Raw genomic sequence first — 16,841 nt, forward strand, 5'->3', positions numbered from 1 at the left:
AACTGCATTCTCTAACTACATCTTCTAACAAAAAGTAAACAAGATTCCTTATAGAAGTGGTTTCAGGCCGGGCGCGGTGGCTCAAGCCTGTAATCCCAGCACTTTGGGAGGCCGAGATGGGCGGATCACAAGGTCAGGAGATCGAGACCATCCTTAACATGGTGAAACCCCGTCTCTACTAAAAATACAAAAAACTAGCCGGGCGAGGTGGTGGGCGCCTGTAGTCCCAGCTACTCGGGAGGCTGAGGCAGGAGAATGGCGTAAACCCGGGAAGCGGAGCTTGCAGTGAGCTGAGATCCAGCCACTGCACTCCAGCCTGGGCGACAGAGCGAGACTCCGTCTCAAAAAAAAAAAAAAAAAAAAAAAAAAAAAGAAGTGGTTTCAAAACTAGGGGTTGACTATTCCCGAAACAAGCCTGTGAAAGCTCACTGCCGAGAAGCCAGCAAGCTATCAGAGACAGGAGTAGGCTCGTGTCAAAGGGAGAAAGGAGCAAACTTGAAAGAGCTCCCACTGGATGGAGATGAAACAATGTAAGCATTGAAAAGACTAACAACTGCAAAGGACTAGATGATCTACATACATACATCTGTAAGTTCTTAAGAATATAAAATCAATCTCACTGCACACTTAAGGAGATTTCTAAGGTACCAACTCTTTATTCTGAAAACTGACCTATGAAGAGGAACAATCAAGCATTTATCTTGCCTTGCAAAACAAACCCTATTTTAGGATAACCAAATAGTTGATCAGGGAAAGATCTTCTACAAGAAGACTTCCAACTACAAATAGAAAGGAAATTACAGAATAAGAAAATTATCATTTTGCAACTCTAAAGGATGACTACATGTAGACAATAATCGATTGATGTTAAAACTATGAAATAAAAGAGTGATGAGTTCCTGACTCACAGATGAGGGTATGAAGAAAACAAAGAGTGATGGCAATGTTTATAATAAGGCTGGCAACATCTGACTCTAGTGATCAACTGTAACCCCTCTAATAGAGGCATTTAATGTTTAGTTGTCTCACTTTCTATGAAGCAATAGGAAAAATACAGCACCAACTATGACAAATTCCTATTTCCCCAAGCTATCCCCCCCATAAAAGTACTGCATCAAGGGTCCACATCTAAGCAGCCATGTGCAAGAAAGGAAAGGCAGGTGATAAAGGACTATGTTAAATAATACCAAAAGGGTGCAATAAAGCTTCTGGTATTCCAATTTGGGCCAAGATAAGGGAAAATTTGTCTGTAACAAATAAATGACACTAAAAAATAAGAGATCAGGAATTAAGAGACTTAAGGGTCACATTATCTAAACACAACCCTGGCTCAAAGAGAAATTACAAAATGACATGTATGAAACCACCAAGAAAATCTGAACACTAACTGGGTATTAGATGATACTCAGAGACTACTGTTGAATGTATTGGGTGTGATAATGAAACCACGGTTATATATTTTTCTAATCCTTGTCTGCTAGAAAAATATATTTACTAGCAAAATGATACTATTTTATTTAAAATACTCCAGCAAGAAAGAGAGAGGGAGAGAAAAAGGGAAAGGGGGAATGAAAGCAGGAGACAAGATGAAACAAGATTAGTCAGTGTTGATTGCTGGAAGGGAATGATGCTACCTCATTATTCTATTCTCTCTACTTCTATATATGTTGAAATTTTCCATAATAAAAAAAAAATTTTTTTTGAGACAGGGTCTTGCTCTGTTGCACAGGCTGGAGTGCAATAGCATAGTAGCCCAAGCCCATTGCAGCCTCAACCTCCCAGGGTCATGTCTCAGCCTCCTGAGTAGCTGGGATCACAGATGCGCACCACCACGCCAAACTGTTTCTATTTTTCCTAGAGACAGGGTCTCCTTATGTTGGCCAGGCTGGTCTCAAACTCCTAGGCTCAAGTTATCCTCCCATCTCAGCCTCCCAAAGTACGGGGATTACAGCCATGAGTCACCATGCCCAGCTGATAATAAAGAAATTTAATGAATGGGTTAACCTAAAATGTCTATTAACATTCCTTTTGACCAGGAGTGGTGGTTCACACCTGTCATCCCAGCACTTTGGAAGGCTGAGGCGGGTGGATTATTTGAGATCAAGAGTTCGAGATCAGCCTGGCCAACGTGGTGAAACCCTGTCTCTACTAAAAATACAAAATAAATTAGCTGGGTGTGGTGGTGCATGCCTGTAATCCCAGCTACTCGGGAGGCTGAGGCAGGAGAATCGCTTGAACCTCGGTGACAGAGGTTACAGTGAGCCAAGATCACGCCACTGAACTCCAGCCTGGGCGGCAGAGTAAGACTCGGTCACAAAAAAAATTCCTTTCAGTTCTAGAATTTGATGGGTCTATATTAAATTTCCTAAAATATATCCACTGCATGCTTCAGACTAAATATGTTGGCTTAATATCAGAAATATTTTTTAAAATTATTACACATAGAAACCACAATGATTACAGAGTGGTAAATGTGTTATCTAGGAAAATAAGCTTCAGATGGTTATATTTTTCTGTGAAAAAGATACAAATGTCAATAAATGCTTATAAATGCATAAAGGAGATCATGACTGTTATTTTCTGTAGCTGTTGATGAGAGAATAAGATGAAAGAGATTTAAATTATATTACAGGGATAGTAAAATAGATTTTTGCTCCATTTTCTCTGTCTCTTTGTAACAAATTATACCATCATACTCTTCTGACATTCTTTTAATCATTCATTAAACTCTTCAGCATTGACTGAGTGCCTAAAATACACATTACTTTGCTGGCTCGGCACTGTGGGGTACAAAGGTGAGTAACAAAATGAGGTTCTATGCCTTTAAAATGCTTATATGGGCCAGGTGCAGTGGCTCACGCCTGTAATCCCAGCACTTTGGGAAGCCAAGGCAAGTGGATCACTTGAGGCCAGGAGTTCAAGACCAGCCTGGCCAACATGATGAAACCATGTTTCTACTAAAAATACAAAAATTAGAAGGAGTGTGGTGGCATGAACCTGCGGTCCCAGCTACTTGTGAGGCAGAGGCTGAGAATCCCTTGAACCCGGGAGGCAGAGGTTGCAGTGAGCCGAGATCATACCACTACACTACAGCCTGGGCAACAAAGCGAGACTCTGTCTCAAAAAATAAATAAATAAATAAATAAATAAATAAATAAATAAATAAAGTAAAAAATAAAATGCTAATAGGATCTACAACCACAATTTTTCTTGTTCACTAAGAGTAACCCTAATAGAGAACTCAGGATTCATCTCACACTTGAAATTTTGTTACTGATTATTGAAAAATTATCTACAAGCACCCAATTGTGAGTTATACAGAAACCTGGTCTCAAGAGTTATGAACCAAAGGTTCACTCCACAGGGTTCCCAGATCCCCTAAAATCATGTGCTAAGTGTTGACGGTATTTTTCTGGAGAGACTATAATGGTTTTCATTTATCTTATTCATCTCAAATGGTAAAAAAATCACCAGTGGAATGGAGCCACACATCCTGTAGCAGAAACTTCAAAAAAAAAAAAAAACAAGAAAAAGATGAAACATGGTACCACGTACTTGCTCAGCTTCCACAGATCCTGCTTCTGGAAACTGAAACATAAATTCTTCAAACTTGCACAATTTTTTTCCTAGTGGTTGAATGACCTCTAGTGGCTACTTAAATTATCACAGCCAATTGCTCACAGCAGGAATTAGTTTAGTGGAAAAGTGATGACAATTTTTGCCATTGAAAGTAATGAAATAACTAAAAAGTGTTGAGAAATAACAAAAATTAAGATGGCATCACAAAGGAGCACCTTGCTCAATTTCAAGTTATTATACAAGCTCTCTATTATCCAACCAAATGTAGTTCACAATACAGTATGTGTAATTCAAAACAGTTCACCAGATAGTTCAGTATATGCCATTTTTTTTAATGAAATAAGTATGATTTTCCCTAAGTTCTTGCATTTCAAACTAATAAAGCATCAGCAAACAGCCATGAAGAGAACAGTACTGGAATAAAAGATACAAGAACCTCGGGAGTTAACACCCACCCTTTCCTCTCAGTTGAGGCAGCACCAGGAATACAATGTCAACAAAGTACAACTGGAGTAGGAGAAATACTTTGAGAATAAAAACTGGCCAAAGAACTCAACCCTAGTGAGAACAGGTAACAAATATGGTTCAGGAACTGCTGGGCCAAACTCTCCAAGTGGGAGTGCAGCAGCAGCAACAGCAAGAATGAGGGCATCACATCACCCAGGGTGACCAGCAGGTCCCAGGTTACTTCACATGCCCTCTGCCCAGTCCCTTGAGAATTCCTGCAACAGCAAAACACACCATCTTCCAGGCACTGCTACAGGGAGTTCCAAGAATACTGATAGAGTTTTATTCATTTATTTTGAAATATTTGTCAGTATCTATATATACACAAGGCACTGTCTAGGCACTGGGGTGGAGTGTTGAACAAGACAGTTCAAAATCCCTTTTCCAATGGAGCTTGTAGTCTAGTGTGGAAAGAGAAATAAATACATAAAATGCCAGGTGGTGATATATAGTGTGAAAAAGATAAAGTAATAAAGTAGAACAATGGGGTTTGGAAATCACAGGGTGGCCATACTATTCTTTTCTATAAGTTGGTCATCTCAATGCAGACTAGCTTTTCTTCAAGCACTCAATAGCCATAGTGGCTGGTGGCTACTACACTGGATAGTTCAACAAATCTGAAACTATCATCCATGACTTTTTAGTTCATAATCTTTATCCTCTTTCTTTATGAATCCTAAGAGAATTCATCCAACTGATCTTCAAATTCACTAACTCAGCTTCCTAAAGTATCCATCCTACTTATTACTGCAACTACTGAATAATTTAATTCAACAGTCATATTTTACATATTCAGAGGCTCTTTCTTCACAGCTCCTGAGCAACAAATGCCTGCTCTGATGATGCAGGGATATCCTCTAAAATGTTGGGACTTTGTCTTGGACTTTAAGTTCTCTCCCTTCTCCTACAGCTACTCCATCTCACTGGAGACCTTTTGCTCTGAGCCCTCAGAAGGAACTCCCATTTTTGAGATCCTAAGCCTTCTCATCTTCCTGGTGATACTGCCCTATATGCTCAATCTTTTAGATAAAAATCTACTCGTCACATCTCTGAGAACCAAGCTGGGTACCATTGGTAATTATATAGGTCACAATTCATTTATTTTAGTCCCCCCCCGCCCCACCACAAAAAAAGGAAAAATTTAGACTTAGTAGCATTTTACTAGCAGCTCAGAGATCCAACAGTTTGCAGGAAATAGAGACGGAATTGCAAGCAAGGGAAATACAGTGAAATTAAATTAATCTCCACCCAGACACTATAAGGCCAGCTAGGAAACTATCCCAGCAACTGGCTACTGCAGTGAACGGCACAGAGAGGAAATTTTCCAGTTCTTCTTAAGGCTCCAAATACCAATTGGCTACTATAGTGGACAAGACAGAAATTTTTCCAATTCCTCTCAAAGCCCCAAATACCACAAAACCCCAGCTTCAACTCTACAAAATCCCCTCTCCTTACCCCTTTACTTCCTTCAGGAGCTCTTGCTGTTGCCCCTAAAAGCCTTGGTTCTTTTCACCTATGCTGACTCTTGAGCCTCTTCCCAGATCAAGTGATAAAACTCCATTACCGATTAAGTGTAACATACATTAACAGAATAAGTAGAAAGTAATCTTTCATACGAAAACACTAAATTCAAGGTGAAAGGCCAGAAGAATTTGAATTTTGAATTGTAAGCTATGCTTCAACTAGGAAATACATTAGTCTATTAGACAGACTACAAGAAAACTAGAAATGAAAAAAGCCTTATTCAAAAACAAATGAAAGAATGATGAGCAGAGTTCACAAGCCTTGTTAACTCTGCTGTGCCATTTTAATGATGGACTACGTTGTAAATGTGCTGCTACGTTTAAGCCTAAAGGTCTGTTGAGGTGACAGTTTTAGAACAATTGCCACAATCCCACAGAGAAAAGTCAAGTGAAGATCAGTGAAAGCTGCATGTTCTAAATTACAGAATCAAGAACAGTATTTCTTGTCATTCAGCACATTTAAGTAATAAAAGACTTTACCTCAACAACAGGAGTATTTTCCTGGAGCTCAGTTGTGTGCGAAGCCAGTAAACCAATCACCCGAGCAACCTTGGCCCGTCTGTAAATGGAGAGAAAACAGGCTCTGAAGAGTCGGGGACCAAGGAAACTAATCCCACTTAGTTACATTATGCAATGATGAGCATTAGATATAAGACTGTAAATTAAAAATTGAATGTGACAGGTCAGGCCCACACTCGTACATGTACACAGCCCAGAGAAACATATACATAGGGAGACACGAACTGTAATGTCCGCTGCAATACTGCAATAGCGACAAAATTTAAACAAGTTGTGGTTTAATAGCAAAAGGAAAAATAAGATTTTTTAAAATCTTTAACCAGAAAAGAGCAAAACAGTAATTAATCCTTTTATTGCTGAGTACAGAAGCATTTGGCTAAAGGTCTCTTTTCTACTTGTTAGAAGATCAGTGAGTTTCTATGCAAGTAGTAAATAATATCTGAACAGTAACATATCTGTATGTATTCAGTGTAACAGAAATTTTTACAATCAAAAGTTTTTAAAATATTGTACTATTTGCATAAACACTAGTTTTAATGAGGTGTTCTTTTAGCATCCAGCAGAAAACTGAAATTGATAAATTACTATTAATAAATCACATTCAGTGTGATTTGAAAAGACATTTCATGCAGAAAAATTAGTTTTGATTAGTTTTTTTCTAATTGAAACAAATAGTGAGTTGAAGAGAACTGCACTCTTATTTAGTGACGTCGGCATGTTGTCTGGGATAATCAGTATGTACCTTAGTTAGCTTTCATTTTTTACCATCTTAAAATAAACCTATGTGGTACCCATGGAGGAAAACAAATCAGACTCAGAGAAGTACTACAGGGAAAATGTCTGCGTTATCACAACTCTAACATACAGAAATGATTCTTATAAATTTCAACACTTCTTAAATTGACCATTAAAATACCTTAACATATACAAATTAAAGAAGTCCTGGGCAATTGTAGAATTAGCATCCCACCTCTGAATAAAAAGATTATACTTTAAAAGTAGTCATTTTGAAAAATATCTGTAGGACAATTGGAAAAGCCCTCCTCCCACCTCAACCCCCTAAGGAGCTGGGACTGTAGGCGTGCACCACCACACCCAGCTAAATTTTTTTACTTTTTGTAGAGATGGGGTCTCGCTATGATGCCCAGGCTGGCCTTGAACTCCTGAAAAACAATCCTCCCATCTCAGCCTCCCAAAGTTCTGGGATTACAGGCTTGAGCCACTGCATCTGTCTATCTCTTTTCAAAGACAAGCTCAAAATACTTACGAAACACTTAACCATTTTTGAATTTATAAAAGTAAATATTGGCGACCAGATTTATTTAACTAAAATAAAAATGTATCAACATGCCAATTATTTTCCCTAATATGACCAAAAACAATTCCTATTAGAACAAGAGAAAACACACTACCTAAAAATCCTATACTTTTAAAACAGAAACTTTAAATCGCTTATGAATAGTCACTTTTTACCAAAATCCTAAATACAAGTATCACGTACCCTATATACAACACCCTCACAATACAGGTTCCTTCTCAAAATTCAGGTTTTCTCAGGTCACCACTCCAGGTGCCCCCAGTGACTTGACACTGTACCTCAGAACCAACCCATCTCCATGACAGCATCTAAGGCAGCACTGTCTAACAAACCTTCGTGCCCTGACAGAAGTGTCCCACATCTGCACTGCTCAATACAGTATCCACTAGACATATGACTATCAAGCACATAAAATACGACACATGCAAGTAAGGAACAAAACATTTAATTTTTTTTTTTTTTGAGACAGGTTCTCACCCTGTCACCCAAGCTAGAGTGCAATGGCACAACCTCCGCTCACTGCAATGCCTCCCAGGCTCAAGCAATCCTCCCAACTCAGCCTCCCAAGTAGCAAGGACTATAGGTGTGCGACGCCACCCCTGCTAATTTTTGTATTTTTAGTAGAAACAGGGTTTCACCATGTTGTCCAGGATGGTCTTGAACTCCTGAGCTCAAGTGATCTGCCCACCTCAGCCTCCCAAAGTGCTGGGATTACAGGCGTAAGCTATTGAATCTGGCCTTAATTTTTAATGTAAAAATTACCCCCACAGTTGAGGGTGAGGGAGACAGTATCCTGGGGTCATTACTCATCTTTCACATGCCTGGTCCTGGTTACCTCGTAAGTAGGACCAATAACAATACGTACCTCATGTTGCTCTAAGAATCAAAGGAGATAACCCATGTGCAGAAAGTACCATTGTGTCTGACAATATGTGCTGAATGAGTAAGCTACTATCAATTTTTAATTTAAATAACCGGTATGAAGTTAATGGCTACCACATTAGAGCAAAACTAAACTTCTGTAGTTACTTATTCATTCATTTACTTGTTTATTATCTGTCCCCCCAATCAGCCCAGGAGATCCATGAAGGCAGGGTTGTATCCCCATCGCCACTGTAACACCAAGACAGTCTGTTGAATAAATATATCAACACGAAAAGCAAAATAACTAAACACATTAGTAGGAAAAAAGTGCATAAAAGTATGGCTGTACAAGGCAAACAAAAGGCAAACAGGATTTCCAATGTAAATCTCAGTAGAATTCAAGGCTAAACTCATGAGAAAAAGATTCCCTTTAAACTAAAAACCATCGCCAGGCACGGTGGCTCAGGCCTGTAATCCCAGCACTTTGGGAGGCTGAGGCGGGCAGATCACTTGAGGTCAGGAGTTCGAGACCAGTCTGACCAACATGGAGAAACCCCATCTCTACTAAAAATACAAAATTAGCCGGGCATGGTGATGTGTGCCTATAATCCCAGCTACTCGGGAGGCTGAGGCAGGAGAATTGCTTGAACCTGGGAGGCAGAGGTTGCAGTGAGCCAAGATCGCGTCATTGCACACCAGCCTGGGCTACAATAGCAATCTGTCTCAAAATAAAAATAAAAATAAAAATAAAAATAAAATAAAATAACTAAAAAGCGTATGACCTACAGAAGAAATAAAATGTGATTTTTTTTTTTTTTTTGAGAGGGAGCCTTGCTCTGTTACCCAGGCTGGAGTGTACTGAGTAGCACGATCTCGGCTCACTGCACCCTCTGCTTCCTGGGTTCAAGTCATTCTCCTGCCTCAGCCTCCCCAGTAGCTGGGATTACAGGTGCGCACCACCATGCCCAGCTAATTTTCGTATTTTTAGTAGAGACAGGGTTTCACCATGTTGGCCAGGCTGGTCTTGAACTCCTGACCTCGTGATCCACCCGCCTCAGCCTCCCAAAATGCTGAGATATAGGCATGAGCCACGGCGCCCAGCCTGGTGTGAATCTTTATACACCAAATAACAAAGCATGAAAAGTAAACCCATAGTAGTGGTATACTTCAATTTTTTTCTCTTCCAAGCAGAGAGAGAAGGCAACAATGAATACATTCATCAATACATTCACACATTCGAGCATCCTAAATAAAACTACAAAGTCAAACTAACAGATGTATCTATCAAAGTCTACACCCTACAGAGACTACTCTTACTCAGTGGGAGGCTGTATAGGATGTTGTCTAAGACTCTGGAATTCAAAGTCTTGGACCTGGCCCTGACCCCACCATTGGGGGCAAGGCAGACAGCACCCTGGGATAATTACTCATCTTTCATGTGCCTGGTAGGCACAACAAGCAGGAAATAATATGTACCTCATGCTGTTCTAAGAATCAGGAGATAATCCACATGTCATGACGCAGAAATTACCATTGTGTCATGACAATTTGTGCTGAATGAGCAAGTCACTATTACTACATTATTCTTAATAGTTGACTACATTCATGGCATACATTAAAAATGATTTTATATTAGACCACAAAGATAAATTATTAGAATTCCCTAAAGCAGAAATTATAAAGGACTCATTTTGATGTAGTAAAAGGAGAAAAGTAAAAATAACAAATATAAAACAAAAAGCCTAAACACTTGGGAAGTTAGAAGCACTTCTGCTGGGCGCGGTGGCTCACGCCTGTAATCCCAGCACTTTGGGAGGCCGAGGTGGGCAGATCACTTGAGGTCAGAAGTTCGAGGCCAGCCTAGCCAACATGGTGAAACCCCATCTCTCCTAAAAAATACAAAAATTAGCTGGGCGTGGTGGTGGGTGCCTGCAATCCCAGCTACTCGGGAGGCTGAGGCAGGAGAATCGCTTGAACCCGGGAGGTGGAGGTTGCAGTGAGCCGACATCGTGCCACTGCACTCCAGCCTGGGTGACGGAGTGAGACTCTGTCTCAAAAGAAAAAAAAGCACTTCTATATACCTTATACATCATATTAAAAAATGAAAACTTTGGCCAGGTAAAGTGGCTCACATCTGTAATCTCCAGCACTTTAGGAGGATGAGATGGAAGGATCACTAAGGCCAAGAGTTCAAGACCAGCCTGGCTAACAAAGTGAGACCCTGTCTCTACCAAAAAAAAAAAAAAAAGTTTTTAATTTAGCCAGGCATGGTGACATGCACCAGTAGTTCCATTCCAGCCTCAGGGACACAGTGAGATCCTATTTTTTTAGAGTGAGTCTCTGAAAATAATAATAAAATAAATAAATAAGGAAAAGAACAAATAAAAGGGAAAGGGAAAGAAAGTGTCCATAAATCATAATCAGGTAAGTAACACAGATCTAAACTTATGAGATATTCTCTGTCTTTAATGATTGCAGACTAAACACTTGACACTCACTTTTCTGATCCCTCTACAGTCTCTAAAATACAAGTTCTTTTTATTAAATGATAACTGGAAACAAAAAGGAGGGCTAAAATTGAACTAGAAAGTTTGAGAAAATCTCAGATGACATGCATAGATAGAATTAAGACTGACAGAGAACCAACAAAGGAATCCCCTGTCTAAGAACTACAGGTAGACAGATGTTCCCAAGGAAGCCTCAGGGACTTGGAACAAACTAAGACAGAAAGCAAGAATCAGCCACAGGACAATCATCAGATTATAACTGCACAAGGAACAATTGTGTCCTTGTACAAGAAACAGATGAGTCAATCAGGTCCTGCCTCTTTTCCATCACCCTTCCCTGGTACACAGAATAAACCCTGCAGACCTGGCCTCCTGGGTAAATGTGGAAATTGTTCCTACAGTGAGCAATCCACCTTGGGGTGGGACATAGGTATGGAAGTGGGAAGCAGAGACAGTGGTCTTCGAGATACTTTAACAGGGAAGGGGTTAAGTGAGGAAAGCCAACTCCACTCCAAATAAAAACCTACCCTGGCAATTGCAGAGGCCTCCAGCCTGCCTACCTGATCTTCGGTCAGCTAGAATTCCAAATTAAAGCCAACCAGTCAATAGGCCTCACCTACCCACATACCAACCCTTTATTTAAAGGAGAGGCTATTGGAGAAAGAGACTTAGGCAAGCATAAAGGAAACTCATATTGCCAACTTCTATACCAATCAATTTAATCATTTATTCATAATATAAACTAAGAACCAGAGATCACCAGGCATTTGAGAAATAAACAGCATTAAAAAGCAGGACCAAGGGCACGCCCAAGATGGCCGAATAGGAACAGCTCCAGCCTCCAGCTCCCAGTGTAAGTGACACAGAAGACGGGTGATTTCTGCATTTTCAACTGAGGTACCAGGTTCATCTCACTGGGGAGTGCCAGACAATCAGTGCTGGTCAGCTGCTGCAGCCCGACCAGCGAGAGCTGAAGCAGGGTGAGGCATTGCCTCACCTGGGAAGTGCAAGGGGGAAAGCAATCCCTTTTCCTAGCCAAGGGAAACTGAGACCCACAACACCTGGAAAATCGGGTAACTCCCACCCTAATACTGCACTTTACCAAGGGTCTTAGCAAACGGCACACTAGGAGATTATATCCCATACGCAGCCCTGAGGGTCCCACGCCCACGGAGCCTCCCTCATTGCTAACACAGCAGTCTGCGATCTAAGTGCAAGGCAGCAGCGAAGCTGGGGGAGGGATACCCGCCATTGTTGAGGCTTAAGTAGGTAAACAAAGCCACCTGGAAGCTCGAATTGGGTGGAGCCCACTGCAGCTCATGGAGGCCAGCCTGCCTCTGTAGGCTCCTCCTCTGGGGACAGGGCATAGCTAAACAAAAAGCAGCAGAAACCTCGGCAGAGGTAAATGCCCCTGTCTGATAGCTTTGAAGAGAGCAGTGGATCTCCCAGCATGGAGGTTGAGATCTAAGAACAGACAGACTGCCTGCTCAAGTGGGTCCCTGACCCCTGAGTAGCCTAACTGGGAGACATCCTCCACTAGGTGCAGACGGACACCTCACACCTCACACAGTGGGGTACACCCCTGAGACAAAGCTTCCAGAGCAAGAATTAGACAGCAACACTCGCTGTTCAGCAATATTCTATCTTCTGCAGCCTCTGCTGCTGATACCCAGGCAAGCAGGGTCTGGAGTGGACCTCAAGCAAACTCCAACAGACCTACAGCTGAGGGTCCTGACTGTTAGAAGGAAAACTAACAAACAGAAAGGACACCCACACCAAAACCCCATCAGTACGTCACCATCATCAAAGACCAAAGGCAGATAAAACCACAAAGATGGGGAGAAAGCAGGGCAGAAAAGCTGGAAATTCAAAAAATAAGAGCGCATCTCCCCCTCCTAAGGAACGCAGCTCATCGCCAGCAGCGGAACAAAGCTGGATGGAGAATGACTTTGACGAGTTGAGACAAGAAGGCTTCAGTCGGTCAAACTTCTCAGAGTTAAAAGAGGAACTACATAACCAGTGCAAAGAAACTAAAAACCTTGAAAAAAGAATGGATGAATGGATAACTAGAATAATCAATGCAGAAAAGACCTTAAAAGAACTGATAAGAGATGAAAACCATCACATGAGAAATACGTGACAAGTGCACAAGCTTCAGTAACTGACTCAATCAACTGGAAGAAAGAGTATCAGCGATTGAAGATCATATGAATGAAATGAAGCAAGAAGAGAAGTATGGAGAAAAAAGAGTAAAAAGAAATGAACAAAGCCTCCCAGAAGTATGGGATTACGTGAAAAGACCAAATCTACGTCTGAGTGGTGTACCTGAAAGTGAGGGGGAAAAAGGAACCAAGTTGGAAAACACTCTGCAGGATATCATCCAGGAGAACTTCCCCGACCTAGTAAGGCAGGCCAACATACAAATTCAGGAAACACAGAGAACGCCACAAAGATACTCCTCGAGAAGAGCAACTCCAAGATACATAATTGTCAGATTCACCAAAGTTGAAATGAAGGAAAAAATGTTAAGGGCAGCCAGAGAGAAAGGTCAGGTTACACACAAAGGGAAGCCCATCAGACTAACAGCAGATCTCTCGGCAGAAACTTTCCAAGCCAGAAGAGAGTGGGAGCCAATGTTCAACATTCTTAAAGAAAAGAATTTTCAACCAAGAATTTCATAGTCAGCCAAATTAAGTTTCATAAGTGAAGTAGAAATAAAATCCTTGACAGACAAGCAAATGCTTAGAGATTTTGTCACCACCAGGCCTGCCCTACAAGAGATCCTGAAGGAAGCACTAAACATGGAAAGCAACAACAGGTACTAGCCATTGCAAAAACATGTCAAAATGTAAAGTTCATCAATGCTAGGAAGAAACTGCATCAACTAGCGAGCAAAATAACCAGCTAATATCATAATGACAGGATCAAGTTCACATATAACAATATTAACCTTAAATGTAAATGGACTAAATGGTCTAATTAAAAGACACAGACTGGCAAATTGGATAGAGTCAAGACTCATCAGTTTGCTGTATTCAGGAGACCCATCTCACATGCAGAGACACACATAGGCTCAAAATAAAGGGATGGAGGAAGATCTACCAAGCAAATGGAAAACAAAAAAAAGCAGGGGTTGCAATCCTAGTCTCTGATAAAACAGACTTTAAACCATCAAAGATCAAAAGAGACATAGAAGGCCATTACATAATGGTAAAGGGATCAATTCATCAGGAAGAGCTACCTATCCTACATATATATGCACCCAATACAGGAGCACCCAGATTGACAAAGCAAGTCTTAGAGACTTACAAAGAGACTTAGACTCCCATACAATAATAATGGGAGACTTTAACAGCCCACTGTCAACATTAGACAGATCAACGAGACAGAAAGTCAACAAGGATATCCAGGAATTAAACTCAACTCTGCACCAAGTGGACCTAATAGACATCTACAGAACTCTCCACCCCAAATCAACAGAATATACATTCTTCTCAGCACCACATCGCACTTATTCCAAAACTGACCACATAGTTGGAAGTAAAGCACTCCTCAGCAAATGTAAAAGAACAGAAATTATAACAAACTGTCTCTCAGACCACAGTGCACTCAAACTAGAACTCAGGACTAAGAAACTCAATCAAAACCACTCAACTACATGGAAACTGAATCAGACCAATTGTCCTATAGAACTGATGTTTACGGTCTGTTAAAATAAACATAGAAATTGACCCTCCTAGTCTTAAACCTCGAGAAAGTTACATTTGTCTTATCTGAGTTCCTTTCTTGGGAAACCAACCATCAGGCCTCCCAGATAGTTATCAAGGAACTGAAACTTAACAGATCACCACATCTGGACCATAAGATACCAGACCCCCTCACTCATCACAATTGCCTAATCAACTACCTGCTTCCTGTCAACCAACTCCTCTTCCTCACCCTTCCTAATTCCTGTTTTCCCATACATGGTTACATTCCTTCCCTGCTAAATAAACCCCTGGTTTTAGTCAGTTGAGGAGACAAATTTGAAACTGATCTCCCATCTCCTTAGCTGCAGCACCCAATTGAAGCCTTCTTCCCTAGCAATACTCACTGTCTCCGTGATTGGCTTTCTGTGCTGTAAGCAACAGGACCTAGACCAAACCCCTTGATGTTTCAGTAGCAATATGAGGCACTCACTACAAGCAAATTCACAAAGACAGAATAAGTAGAGTATAGGTTACCAGGACTGGGGAAGGGAAAAGGGAAGTTACTGTTTAAGATGATGAAAAAGTTCTGGAAATGAATAGTGGTGAGGGTTACACAAAAATGAGAATGAACTAAACGCCACTGTACACATAAAAATGGCTAAAATGGTATGTTTTAAATTATGCATAATTTACAATTAACAAATTTTTTTAATTATAGTATTACTGTATGTGAATTATACCTCAAAGTTGACTGGCAAGGATAAAAGGATATACAATTTGATAAATACTCAATGTTGGAAGTTCTAACAAAAGGTATTTTAAACACACCGACTGGGATTATGTATTGATACAATTTTAATTTTTAAGAGTATTTTAGCAATTTTTCAGAAGTCACAAAAATATTTACTGCCTTCTATCGATTTGTTCTAATTCTATGAATCTTCCCTAAAGAGAAAAAGAAAAAGCAGACACAAAGATTTAATCTCAAAAATGTTCATCAAAATGTTGTTTACAACATTATAATACTATCCAAAAATAGTAAACCAAATGATCAGATATTCACAACATATAAAAAGTTTATCTTAAGTATTATGTATTTTATTTTTAAATGTTAATAACATTTAAAATACATAATACATATGTTACAGGGAAAACAAACATAAAATTATATCATGTGATTCTAATTTTTTACATGCAAAACAAAACTAAGGAATAAATATATCTACTTCAATAATAATTATCTCCCAGACTAAGTTAAGGACCCTTTACCATATGCTGTCAAGGTAATATAACCTGAGGTCAGAGAAAACCTCGCTGGAAGTGGCTTTGAATGGAGAAAGAGAATAAAAGAGGATTCCTACCAGACAACTTGTCTACCTCAGTATCATTTTATTCAAATTAAAACTGTTTTACAATCAAATTTCAATTTTTAAAAGTGGGGGAAAAAAACAGTACGTGTGAATTTTGGTATCCAAGCAGATACTAAAACCAATCTCTGGGCTGATACAGAGGGATGACTGTACTTGGAAATGATCTGGAATGTCTGTTTTAAAATGTCAGCAGGGGGCACCCCGTTCAAGGATATAACACGTTTTAAATAAAAGTGCTTAAATAAATATCTCAGTGATTCATTTTTAATGAGCATACCATTAGCCTTCTCTAAGTATTAAATACTCAGCCATTACCTAAAAATCCTAGTTTCTATTACCAGATTTTACTTTGGGAGAGTAACATCAGAAGATGTATAATAAGAATTACCCTTATTATTAAGCATTTTTTAAACTCCTATTGGTTCACCCATATTTCACCAGTATAGAAGAATAATTATTATCATACCACTGCCACAATTCACAAAATTCTTTCACCTCCATTTTTTCATGTGCCTGTCCTAACAATCATGAGATAAGCAAGCTTGATGATAATAACTACAACTTCTACAGCCCCAACCCCATTATAAATGAAATACCCACTAAGAATCAGGCACTGCACAAGGTATCTCATATATTTACCTCATTCAAAGTTGAACAATTACCAAAAATCTATGAAGTAGTTATCCCATCCCAATTTTACAGATGAGGAAACTGAGGCTCAGCAATTAAAAGTACTTGGTCCAGAAAGCAGATCTTTGATCCACACCCAGGTCTGTCTGAATCCTAAACCTATGCCATTTCCTTGTCCCAGCCACACTCCCCAGGAAGCAGAGATAGAGAAAAAGATAATCATTTGGCCAAGTCTTATTGGCAACCAGAACCGAGGGCCTTCTAACACTTGATTTACTATGCTTTTCACCTGGTATGTTGCTTCTATAAAAAGCAAGGACACTTCCTTCCATCAG

At 39.9% G+C, this 16,841-nt stretch overlaps 1 protein-coding gene across 9 annotated transcripts in view; it reads right to left on the reverse strand.

The window, feature by feature from the left end:
* Positions 1-16,841, reverse strand: part of LOC105480615 (unc-51 like kinase 4) — a 682,911-nt gene that overhangs the window by 591,667 nt on the left and 74,403 nt on the right. For all 9 annotated transcript variants that reach the window (XR_011619999.1, XR_011620000.1, XM_071091486.1 and 6 more), the window contains exon 17: positions 6,090-6,168. Coding sequence is in view for 7 of the 9 variants with exons in the window: in XM_071091486.1 (XP_070947587.1) it covers positions 6,090-6,168 (79 nt within the window). In the remaining 2 variants the exon portion in view is untranslated. The remainder of the gene's footprint in view (positions 1-6,089; positions 6,169-16,841) is intronic.

The sequence above is a fragment of the Macaca nemestrina genome, chromosome 2 (assembly GCF_043159975.1).
Source record: "Macaca nemestrina isolate mMacNem1 chromosome 2, mMacNem.hap1, whole genome shotgun sequence".
In the NCBI taxonomy this organism is placed as follows: Eukaryota; Metazoa; Chordata; class Mammalia; order Primates; family Cercopithecidae; genus Macaca; species Macaca nemestrina.